Consider the following 12,216-nt stretch of genomic DNA (forward strand, 5'->3'; position numbering starts at 1 on the left):
AATATGATAACAAGCCCTAGCGCAGAACTCCAGCCTAGCAAATACAGGAGCTGAGCAGTGCACCTGTGCCCATCCCTGCACAAACACCGCAGCAGGGGAAAGGCTGGAGACGTGCCCAAGCACACACACGGACATCTGCCCTTTTGCTTGCTGTTGACAAGAAATTTGGCCCTCCCCTGCCACATTTTTTTTAAAGGCTCTCATAAGGATCCAACTCCTTCAACAAGGCACCAAAGAACACCAATATTATGAGCCTCACTGTACCCCTCCAGGTGAAGCGAAGAGGGTGCCGATGAAGAGAGCCTGGGGAAGGCTGCCCTGCACTGTCCTTGGAGCCAGCATCTGTCAGGAGAGGTGCAGCACAAAGGAAAGCCCCTGCTTGCAGGACTGTGGCAATCTACCTGCAAAAAATACCCTCTTTACACTATTAGCTGCTCACATTTCCCTGAATTCTCTCTGTTGAACCACAGCAGAGAGCCCTAATAAGGGAAAACCCTTCCCTCTGAGCCTTAACAGACCAAGTATAGAGATATTTGCCTGTGCTCATTAAAAACAAGGAATGTTTAATCTAATTGCCACTGCTTTTCAGGCTGCTTCAACACAACAACTTATTACACTATACTTCAGATATGTGCTTTGAGGAGATTTAATTCTTACCTTTAGATGTGCTGATAGCACAAAGAAGCCTGGCTGATTTACTGAACAGCGCTGTGCCTTTGATAATAGTATTTGCCTTAGCTTCTTCTGCGATTAGAAAATTTGCACAGGCACAAAGCTTAGGTCATTAAACTGAAGGACTTCGTTTCTGAATTTGCTTACTGGATGAAGTGCCAATCTTTGTACTGTTTTTGAGCACCTGGAAGGAGGCACTTACTCGCAACCAAACATTTTCCATCCTCTCCTCCTGGCTTAGCAGCCTCTCCGCCCTCTCATAACAAGCTTGATGCTCTCTGCGGGCCTTTGTGCTTCAGGATAGTAATTTTGAGGAAAACCCTTAACTCAGTCTTACAGATAATTCTCATACTTCTGTGAAGCAGGAAAAAACCCCAAGAAAAAACACAAACAGCTCTGGGGGGGCGGAAACCACTCCAACAAAGAGGTGAAGCCCATGGAGAAGGAGTCTGAGGTCTCCGTTCATGAAGGTTTTGCACATGCTTTATGCCCAATGACAGCAATCGTCAGCAGATCTGGACTGGTTCTGGAGCACACTTCATTCCTGGTCATTAAAATTCCAGCCGGCACTCTCCTTCTGTTCACTTGCCAAAACATTCAGAAGTTACTTGTCCTGCATTACCTCTTTCCAGAAGCATCAATACCCAGCCGCCTTCTCATCCTCACAGGGAAACTCCCAGCCATTAGACAGACAACCCTATCTACAGCTTAAAAAGGCATTTCTGCTGAGACAGCTATGTTCCCCAGCAGGCTTAAAACACAGCCTGCGGGTCTCCGCCATGGCTTTATATTTGCCCATCAGCCAGCTAGTGCCACAGCTGCCCTGACGAATGCAAACAAGTACATCTCTCATTGGAAGGGAAGTTGGCGTGCGTTAAACAACTCATTTGCACCACACGGCCGCAGATGGCAGCACGTGGAGACGCAACAATTTTGTCTGGTTTAGATGATACGTATTTTGATGGAAGTGAAAAAACTGAAGAATTACTCTAAATAGAGTTTGAATCAGTGCAAGGGAGACACAAATACTGCAGCAATCCTTCAGGTGCCCATCATAGAAAGAAAAAGACCTGCTCGGTGGCTGTGCTCTAACTGTGTCCTCCTCCACTGAGTAAACCCACCCGAGCGGTGCCTCTGAACTCACTGGACAAGATTTGCAGCTCTCAGAAAGCAGCGCTGCCAATTTCAGCTGAGTCATGTGAATTCAGCCCGACCAGCTCCTGCCCACCCCAGGAATCTGGACGTTCCAGTCTTTTAATAGATGTCTGAACTGGCATGACTTCTGTTGGGTCTTTCTACAGTGCTTCAGAGGCAGGGAAAGCGTTAATCATGCAAGTATTCAACATCAGTGCTATGCCTGACCTCCACAGAAATCCAAATCCTCGTAAACATCTCCCTGTCAAATTCCTTATTTCCCCTTTGACCTTCCTTTAGCCAGCATAGAGCAAATCACTCCAGAAACATGAGGGCTGTCTAGCTGCAAAGGCAGCATCCCGGATATACCTATCCATCATTTTACAATGACAAGACTAAAAATAGTTTAATTGTTCACTCAGGTTATGTCTGAAATTACTAATCCTAGAATATTGCTATTAAAGTTCATAAAACATTTTTTGGTTTGCATCACATATTCTGCATAGATGTTACTATGTTAAAAGCTCATTTTTTGGCAGATTATTCAGTATTTTGGATTAAAAAAGAAAAAACAAAACATTAAGCCACTTGAGACAGGTAAAAGTCTTCCCTCATTTTCTAACTCTGATTACTCTGAGCTCCACAATCTGAGATTTCTTCCATTCCAGAAATGATTGGAATACAATGTTTAATAAAGGTCATACGTGGAACTGCTTAGGCACGCACTTGTTCTCCTTCAAACTCCTATGTCCTCTTTTTCACCTCAATTCCTTTACCCTTCCACAGGAATCTCATTTCTCCATGTTTTTGCATGCAGTCTGGACATTTCACTATTGCCATTGCATTAGCCTTAAATCTCGCATTAGTTAGCATCCACCATACTTGAGGTGTACACAGAGCAGCCACACATTTCATTCCCAATTATTTCTTAGCAAGATGCTCTAAACGAAATGAAGTAAAATTGTGGTTTTCCTTCGTTACAGTATATTTCTTGTTTATAGTTCTTCAAAACACATACTTTGCCAACTGTTTCTGGATCAGAAAAATCTACAAACCTTTGCGCTGTTCAAATAATTGGTTTCACACGAGACAAAGAGAACCGCAACCACATTGTGGTTTTCAATAGTAAAATGTAGTTAAGTTGCTGCTTAAACAAGAGCTAAACTTCAAGCTGAGTTTTACCAAAGACCCAGTGCTGCCTTCAAATTTGAATCTGTGCTTGAAGACTGGGGGCCAAAGCTTTGGCAAGTATTAATTGGCACAGTGATAGAGTAACCACCAGTTACCTGGCAGAAGACAGCTCTGCAATTGCAAGGAAATAGCTAATCATTTTAAGACAGATAATAATTGCAAAGCTCAGTTTGTCTGTGAGTGACTAATGGGTTTTCCCCTTCCTTAAAGTGTACAAGGATGTATTAATACAGAAAATAGTGATTTAATTCTAATAATTCCTCTGTGACAGGAATGTCCAAACACTGATACTCCAGCAACTCGGTCATGGCCCTGCAGCTACTACATCTTTAAACCAAGAGGACCAGGTATATGTCACTCACTATAATGGGCATGTATAAAGAGGAAATATTGCCCTTCTCAGCTACATTCCCATGGGGCTTTGTAATGGGAACTAAGGACAGCATTTTCCCCCAGATTTCTTCAGCTCCAAAGTTCAGGGGAACCAAATAGAGCTCAAGCTTTTGCCAAAAGTATCCTAAGCCAAAACTATCCTAAGCTAAAACCACAGCAGTGACACTCTGCTGGAGGAGTAGCAGGTGGGTGTGGGGTTTGGTGGATAATACCAGATGGACTTGGGAACCTGCCAGGTTTACCAGTGGTACGTGCTGCTTCACGTCCTCGGTGCCTCTGACTATCTAAAACCTGCTTTGCAAATCTGACTCTGTGTGTGGCTGGGATGTGTGTAATCATGGAAGATTTCATTTGCATACCTCTGTCCTCTTACTGTATTGCGTTGTCCAGGTTTCGGCTGGGACCGAGTTAACTCTCTTCTTAGTAGCTGGTACAGTGCTGTGTTTTGGATTTAGAGTGAGAATGATGTTGATAACACACTGACGTTTTAGTTGCTGCTAAGCAGCGCTTATCCTAAGTCAAGGATTTTTCAGTTTCCCATGCTCTGCCAGCAAGCAGGTGTGCAAGAAGCTGGGAGGGAGCACAGCCAGGGCAGCTGACCCGAACTAGCCAAAGGGATATTCCATACCATGGAATGTCATGCCCAATATATAAACAGGGGGGAGTTGGCCGGGAGGGGCGGATCGTGGCTCTGGCATTGGTCAGCGGGTGGTGAGCAATTGCATTGTGCATCACTAGGTTTTTTTCCTCCTTTTTTTGTTATATTCCTTTTCATTACTATTATTATTATTATATTTCATTATTATTATTGTTAGTATTATATTTTACTTTAGTTATTAAATTGTTCTTATCATAACCCACGAGTTCTACCTTCTTTCCCAATTCCCCATCCCACTGGGAGCAGGGTGAGGGGGCAGAGTGAGGCAGCGGCTGCGTGGTGCTTGGCTGCTGACTGGGGTTAAACCACGACATGTGTTTTTATCAATAATGGAGGAGTCACATAACTGCAGAACCCAAGTGATGGCCAGGTTTTTTTGTGGTGCTCATCTCTTGCAGCATCTCATCTGTGCAAACCCTAGCAATGTCTGTCACTGCTAAGCTGACTGGATTGCAGGACTCTCTCCTAACAGTTGTACCAGTGCAAAGCACAGGTAATTTCACTAAGGTAAGAAACAGTACTAAAAACCATAAATGAAATTATGCAAAATGAAACAGATTGCAAGGGAAAAAAGTAGTATCTAAAATGGATATATCCTGCTTTTATATAACGCTAGAAGAAAACATAGGAAATAAATACGGCACAGCCTACAATTTTGCTGTACTGAGTCCTAACGTTTTAAAACTTCATGTAAAAAGAAACAGTGATTGCAGTCCTGTTTGGATTACAGAAGATGCAAAGCTCTGTGCACATTCTGATGTATTTCTGCACTTTATATACATGGGAGATAAATTATGTGTGCAGCAACTAGTACAAACAAACGAACAAGAGCCAGAGCTCTTTTGGAGGGATTTCAGGGACAGCAGGCCAGGACTTACTTGGATTCTGTTTCAAAACTTTCTGGAAAGCGAAACGTCTCTGCACATCAAAAAAGCTGGAATAAAGTGAAAGCAGAGGCATCTCTTTGCATCAGTAAGTACCAGCCATTAACACCTTGCTTCCACTCTCTCAGAAATTGCTGAGACATTTGAAAGGTCACTTGTGAATAACCTGGGAAATTGTTAAAGCTCCAGACCTTCTGAAAACAGAACATTTTCTAACAACATAGGGCAGTACCTGTTGAAGTTGATCGGGTACAGGATAATATCCTCAGGTGCTCTACCGTCCCACTGGATGATATAAGCCTGCTCGAGCATGACGACAGGCTGGTACTGCTGGTATGGTGCTCCTCTGTTCACGCCTTGCAACCGCAAGGGATAGGAATGGTATGCTGCTCTGGCAATGGATAAGGTCAGATTCTCAGGGCGTCTGGCCTGAATATAAAGCTGAGGGTGAAAGGAAAATGACAAACATAGCCATTAAACTAGCCAGGCACAGCCATAACATGTGCATTTGATCATCGTTGCCTGTAAATGTTTTTTTGCCAATGACGAGCTCAGAGCATTTGGAAAGTCACTGAAACATTTCCAGTTCAAATAAAAAGGTAAAACAGAAATAGCATCTGCAGCCATTCGTGGGGACACCATGAAGTGAGATATGAATTGTACAGTGCCATAAAAATGTTCGCTATTCAAAATCTTAAGGGAGAAGGGTAATCAAGGAAATATCGCAAAGTAACTCCTTTTTATGAATTCAAATAACTGCACTTTAAAAACAGGCTTATTCCATTGAAAATACAGAAAACTCTGAAGTTATTTCAACGGGCTTTGGATTAGGTCCAGTTATCTGATGGAATCCACATCTTCGCTCTCAAGTAGCAGACTAGGCTGAAATTTTGGGGACTAAAACTCGATGGCCTGACTATATGACCTTACAGACTAAATACCATGTTCCACAGGCTTCAAGAGAGAGCTCTCCTGTGCAGGGACCAACAGATGCCCTTGGCCTGTAGTTCAACTCTACAGACCAATTACAAAAATACTCTCCAGTTGTATGCTTTTTCTGTCCTGCTGTCACTCAAATGAAGGCCAATTCATGTGGCAAACATTAGTTTTAAGGCTGAACGCTTGATGTTCACCTGCTTCCCTCCATGTGAAATTCCAGTGCAAAAGGAGGATGCACAGCTAGTCATACAAATCTGTCTCAGCATGCAGGGTTGTAGCAGACAGCTTGTCATATTCCCTAAAGGCTTTCAAATGCACCAAGGACAGGTGAGGACACCTACAATCCTGCTTCCTTCACTCTCCTACAGTGTAGAATAGTGCTCTTTGCATCAAATCCATTTTAGCTCAGAGATGTCTAAGCTTCTACATGAGCATCCATCCAGCAAAATTATTTTTAAACTCAATTTCTGTCTTTGACGTAGATCAAAATGGAGGCAGTAGTCTCTTAGCAGATTTTAATACTGCAGGCAAGGATACAAGCACAGCCAAGACTAGCAGAGAGGGCAAGACTCCATCTATCAGGATATCCGCCATCTAATGCAGGGCTATGAGACCTTGGCCCCTCACATCTCCGTATCTGCTTCTCTTCCTCTTGTCTACACAGATTGAAAGCTCAGCAAAAACAGACTATCTCTCACTGGTTCGTATATGGGCTTATTTTAGTTGGGGTTTCTAGCCAGTTCAGCTCCCAGTTCCAGTTTCATGCTCAGAAGGACTCTGTGCTTGCGCCTGCTCCTGGTGTTGAGTTTGAGCTCCTCAGCACCTCCAAAAGACAGGCCATCTCTGCCTGCCCCTCACCTCACCCCTGAATTCAGCAGCCTCATGCTGAATGCTCAAGTTAAAAATTTGGGTCTCATGTCAAAGAAGTAATCCAAAAGTGGTTGTAAATGTTTCTTGGATATTCAGTCCATTTCTCCTTTCACACCGTTGCACTTTAATGATGAGAACCTATCCTGAGTGGTATCTGCAGACCCTTGAAGCTTAAAGAGGATCCCAGAATTGCATTAAACAGAATTTTTTCCTGATGGCTGAAACTATTGATCAAGTAATTCACTCCAAACAATCTCTGAGCAGCAGCCCGTTTGCTCATTCTTGATGGATCAAGGAAGAATAAATTATTTTTACAGTCTGATAAAAGACCTTTTTTAGCTATGAAACCAAGGAGGAAAACCTATTTTCCCTTCACATTCAAACGATGATTGGAAAGTCAGTAACACACAATGCAATAAACCACATTTCAATCTCATTTGTCCCCATCCGGATGGGGAAGTGCTGAGGTCAGAGCAGGTGATCAGTAAGGTACCTTCGGACCTGAAATCCCATCAATGTATTAATTGTTCTCAATCAAAACAGCATTTTCTGACAAAGAATGGTTGGAATGAACTCTGATACTGCAAAATAATAGCCCACATGTCTTTCTGGATAAGAGGCAAGAGTTTCTGTCCTATCACTGTAAACTTTGACATTATTTCCTTACAATATGTGTCTCCAGCAAGCACAGAATGTTAAGGTGGTAGCTGCTGTGCACTTACTACAAAATTAAATGCACCAATGATAAAACAAGCCAAAAAAGGAAGGATATGCATTCAACGAGCTCCAAAAGTTCCTAAATTACAGACCACCAAGAACAAAAGATTCCTATATACTTTAAGGTATGTGTGTAAAAAGAAAAAAAGAGAGAGAGAGAGAGTGCTATGCATGGCCTAAGCTGCTCACTACAACGATCGCTAAGGAGTTCAAGAAAGTGGTAGAAGAGTTTGCAGTATGCTTCAATAAGATGATGAGGAAAGCATGTCAGAGATTTGTTGGTAACATTTTCCTCCAAGTGCCTAGAGACCAAGTCACAGGTCTGACATTAGGGATACTGGTGACAGCTGTTTTGTAATTACTGGAACAAGGAAAAATGCCACTTCTGTGTTAACAGAGATATTTGTAAACTGACTTTGTCTCCTGCAATGACCAACGGTGGCCTCTGAATTAATGCCTTCCAGAACTGCAGGCCACCAAGGATGTGATTTTCAGTCCCACAGAAATACAGTAGTGTATCTGGTGGATCTTGCAAAATGTTTATCACTAAAGGAGGTCACAATAGGTAAATGCCCTGGTCAAGCAATCTAGATCCTACATGAAGAGACTCTCTTGCCCAGGTGGAGCATCACTAAGTCAACAAGACTCTGATTGGGAGCAGGGACTAGCTGAGATGTTTCCTGCAGCAACTGGGCTCAGCTCTGGAACAACAGTCCTGGTGGCTTAGTCCTTCTTGAACACACCAAGCTGCACAGAAAGCAGCACCCCACATTTTCCCATTCATCCCTTTCTCTGGGCCTCTTCCCTCATTTGAGGGAACAAGGGACAAAAGGGGAATCCAATCCCTGTCCATGAAACCCCTGACCTCCCTTCTGTGATGCTGACTCATGTCAGTCCTAGTACTTGGTTTTTGTTATGCCTTCAGGACTGCTATCAAGACCAACAGATTACTTTAGAAAAAACCCAGAAAAGTCATCCACCAAAAGGCTGCTTTTAATTCCCAATGAGATGAATGAAGTAAAAAGAACCCTTTGAGCTCCACCGGCCCCAGGTAGGTGAAACATCAGCCACTGTCCCAGCATAGTGCTCTCGGGATGTCACAACATGGCCTTTTTCTTCCTCAGCCTTTACTCTCTGACACCTTTACTCACTTGAACTGAACTTGGAAAACTTTATCATTTTTCTTCCTTATATCTACCTTTGCAGGGGAAAAACACTTGCAGGAGCAAAAAGGAGAGTAACAAGAGAATTTTTTTCTAGATTGAAAAATCCATCTTCCTTAGCAACACCTCCATAATTTTTGGTTAGCTCTACCGAAATATTTAAGAGAAGAAAGTGGGTCATAAAGATACTTTAAAATGTGAGAAGTGGTGACAGTTTAATGCAGTAGGAGAAGAAGAGCTAGTTAAAATGTTATAAAATGCGAGCCTTCTACTTGCCTGGATGGTTTAATGGACATAGTTGTCATTTTAGCTGCTTAACACTTCATGCTAAAAAGATGTGTCACATTTCCTTGTGCTTACATGGCAATTTTCCCAAGTAGATTGTGAAACTGAGAAGATAAGTTCTTTTACAATTCATGGGGGATCTGCTGTTCAACTGGATAGTGAGTATGAAGATAAGGAACATGCAAAGTATTGGAACAGAAAATCTTGGTTTCTGAGAAAAGGTTTGCTTGCTTTCTAGTTTCTTTAACATTGCTTTTGTCCCGCTGTGCCGTCAGCTGTCAAAATACCTTAAAAATGAGAAGCTCAAAACATACCTTCTCCCCTTCTGGTTGTCTGACTGTTCAAAAAAGGTTAATTTCCCAGGGCAAATCATTTTCTCTATGAAATTTCCAAGTGAAGACTTTAAAATTCTTTCAGAAAGAAAAAAAATGTATCTTTCTTTCTCTAAGACACACTAGGATGTCACTGACTTCAGCAAAACTACTTTGATTTTCCATTGGTGTGCATCAGAGATCAAAATTGGACCTCTTTGTCCAAATACGGACACCATTAGCTGAAAAATACCTTGCAGGCTTTTCCTTCTTCCAAGTCTGTGAGGTGCTGACAATCCTCAAGCCTTGCAGATACCCTGGGATTGTACGGTTTTCCCTGTGGTTAGAAAAGCACTGTTCACTACCTACTGCATTTCTGGCTTGCTTTACATTTAGAAGCATCTGTACCAAAACCAGCTACACAGGTACTGGGTACACAATACCAGCTGAAGGTATGTAACTTGGAGATGCAGGATCAGTGCAATTGCAAAAACATTCACTGCAAGAACAGAGTTAACAAGAGTGGAATAAATTCTGTTTCAGCCACCTGCAGTAAGGTAGTGACTAAGCGAACCGGTGAAAAACCAACAGCATTTCCTGAAGTATTTTATAATAGCAAGGCATCAATTTTTTGTTAATTCAAAACTGACACTAATTTAGCTATGTGGCAGTCTCTTATGACTGTCTAACACCTTGCTAAGCTTATAAAAGAAAACAGCACGTACTGCCAAAAACTCTGCTTATTTTAATAAAGACTAATACCAAAAAAGAGAAGTTTCACAGCCTCTCCTGATGAGTTGCTGTGAAGTCTGCAAGGAAGCAGTAAGTACACAGCTTCAACTGCCCAGTGGGAGCCAAGGTACTTGTCTTACAATTTATATAAAAATCAGAAATGGTTTAGGAATGTCATTTGCATTTTAACAAGTAATGCAGGTGTTGAGGAGTATCCAGTTCAGTGCCATTGGAAATCTCACCCACCTACACGGAGAGAACTATGGGATGAACCTCTCCCTACATTTTTCTTTTATTACTGGCCTTTGCAACAGTTGAAAGTCAGGTTGACGGGACACCAAGGACCTCAGCGCCCTGCTGACAGAGTCTGAGTGACTCACAGAGATTGCCAGAAGATGTGGTGCTGCCAACTCTTGTGATTTCCCTGTGAGTCTCCCTCTATTTAGGCTTCTTCCTCAAAGCCTCACTTTATTTACATTAAAACATGAGAGTTTCAGCTGTCATTAAAAAGCAAAGGGTTTGGTCTTGTTTGTACAACACCAACCCTGCAGGCTCAAGAATCAAAAGGGGAGGACAAAAAGACCTGATATTTCTTGCTTGTGTAAATTTCATGATTTTAAGCTAGTCCCAGAACCCTTCTTTGGTAGCGAAAGGCAACATTGGAGCCAAAGCTCGAGGCATTTCTTAGTGCTCCCTGCTGAAGGAGGGTCTTGGACACCACATGGGGAAGGTGGCATGATGCTTCTTGGAGACAGTGAGGAGGAAGGGCCATGAACCAACCATAGGAAGGTGGGAATGTCAACCTGAACTGCCAGATTAAAACATCCTCAGGAAAGTCAGGTCTCAGGATTTTGTGGAGCCAGAAACACTGCCAGAGGAATTGGTTTTCCCCAGGCATTTCCTTTCCTGGGCAAATTACATCTAGGAGAAGAGCATGAAAAGTGAATGAAAGAAACCAAGCAGAAAGGAATTAACTGAACTCTAGGCACTTTCCTCAGAAAGGATTTGCCTGCAATGTTAGCTGAAGGACTTGGTGTGGAAAAATGAGATCCAAGTAGCCCACCCCTTGGCTGACTATCTTGGGCTCAGTTCGGCAGTAATGTAGGAGTCACTATTTCCTTGAACTGAAAGGACATTTTCACCTGCTTGTGCTAGGGAAGAACAAAAGTTCTTGTCTACCAGAGCTACATGAAAAGGAAAAGAAAAACAGATTTTGCAATAGAGTTGCTAAGATCAAAGCAGACCATCTTTCTCCGTAATTGGATTCACTCTTTTAGGCTTTTGATCTGAAGTATGACACCCAGAATTTAGCATACAAACAAATCATCAGTTAGTCAAGGTGCTGAGAATCAAGGTTAAGCTGAAATACTCCAACAATTATACCTTCCAAATTAAATCAAACCCTGCTGCACGGGACCAATTTCTTCTACCCTGCACATACATATATTTCCCTACCCAAAACCCATAAAGTGAAGCATTTAATATGAACTTTACTCATCCTGCTGGATGCTGATTAGTTGAAAAATGCTGGTAAGTAACGGATCCCAGAGAAGCAAATGTTTATGCTTGCCTAAACCTAGCCAAGGAAATTTTCTATGGTGGAAAAACTGCCTCACCATGTAGAGTGCCATAACCGGGAGGGTATTAATAGAAATAGAAATATAAATGCCTACTTGTTTACAATTCTGAATTTAACTGTTAGGTTGCCAGAGCAGAGAGGATCATTTCTCTAGAGACACAGAGCAAAACTAAGTGCCAAGGACAAAATCCTGATTCAATGGGAGTGTTTCATAGGAGCCCGATCCTGTTTCTGCCTAGTCAACAGCAAACCAGGGGTCGTAAGCCCAGTGTCTAGACACTTAAATAGCAACTCCTGCTCTCTGCTGTGCAACTAAAGCAAATGCATATAAATTTTTTTAGCTTAAGGAGACATGCATAATCTGGATTTGACTGTGCACATACTATGTAGGCATAGAGGTCTCAAAGATAATTGCATTCCCAAAAGTTTCATGCTGAAAGTTTCTTGGAGAAAGGGGAGCAGGGTGCTGTGTCTGACTACCTGAAGTGCGAGCCCACACATTACTACACGTCAGAGAAGCCACAGAGAAAGCACCTTCAGAAATCTCCCAATGTGGAAAATCCACGAGTCTAGGTTTGAAACCCATCCTGAGGTGCAACTGTAGGAAATCAGGCTCTGCTATTCCCCATGCTCACAAAACTGCATGTTAAAAAGGGAAACCTGACAGCCTGCTCCTCTCGAGGCAATT

The 12,216-nt window shown here is 42.5% G+C and overlaps 1 protein-coding gene across 1 annotated transcript in view; it reads right to left on the reverse strand.

Annotated features, from left to right (window-relative positions):
* The window catches only part of LOC127020741 (cell surface hyaluronidase-like), a 56,654-nt gene that overhangs the window by 16,826 nt on the left and 27,612 nt on the right, over positions 1-12,216 (reverse strand). Inside the window, exon 17 of the mRNA XM_050903522.1 lies at positions 5,165-5,373. Within this exon, the coding sequence (XP_050759479.1) occupies positions 5,165-5,373 (209 nt within the window). The remainder of the gene's footprint in view (positions 1-5,164; positions 5,374-12,216) is intronic.

The sequence above is a fragment of the Gymnogyps californianus genome, chromosome 11 (genome assembly GCF_018139145.2).
Source record: "Gymnogyps californianus isolate 813 chromosome 11, ASM1813914v2, whole genome shotgun sequence".
In the NCBI taxonomy this organism is placed as follows: domain Eukaryota; kingdom Metazoa; phylum Chordata; class Aves; order Accipitriformes; family Cathartidae; genus Gymnogyps; species Gymnogyps californianus.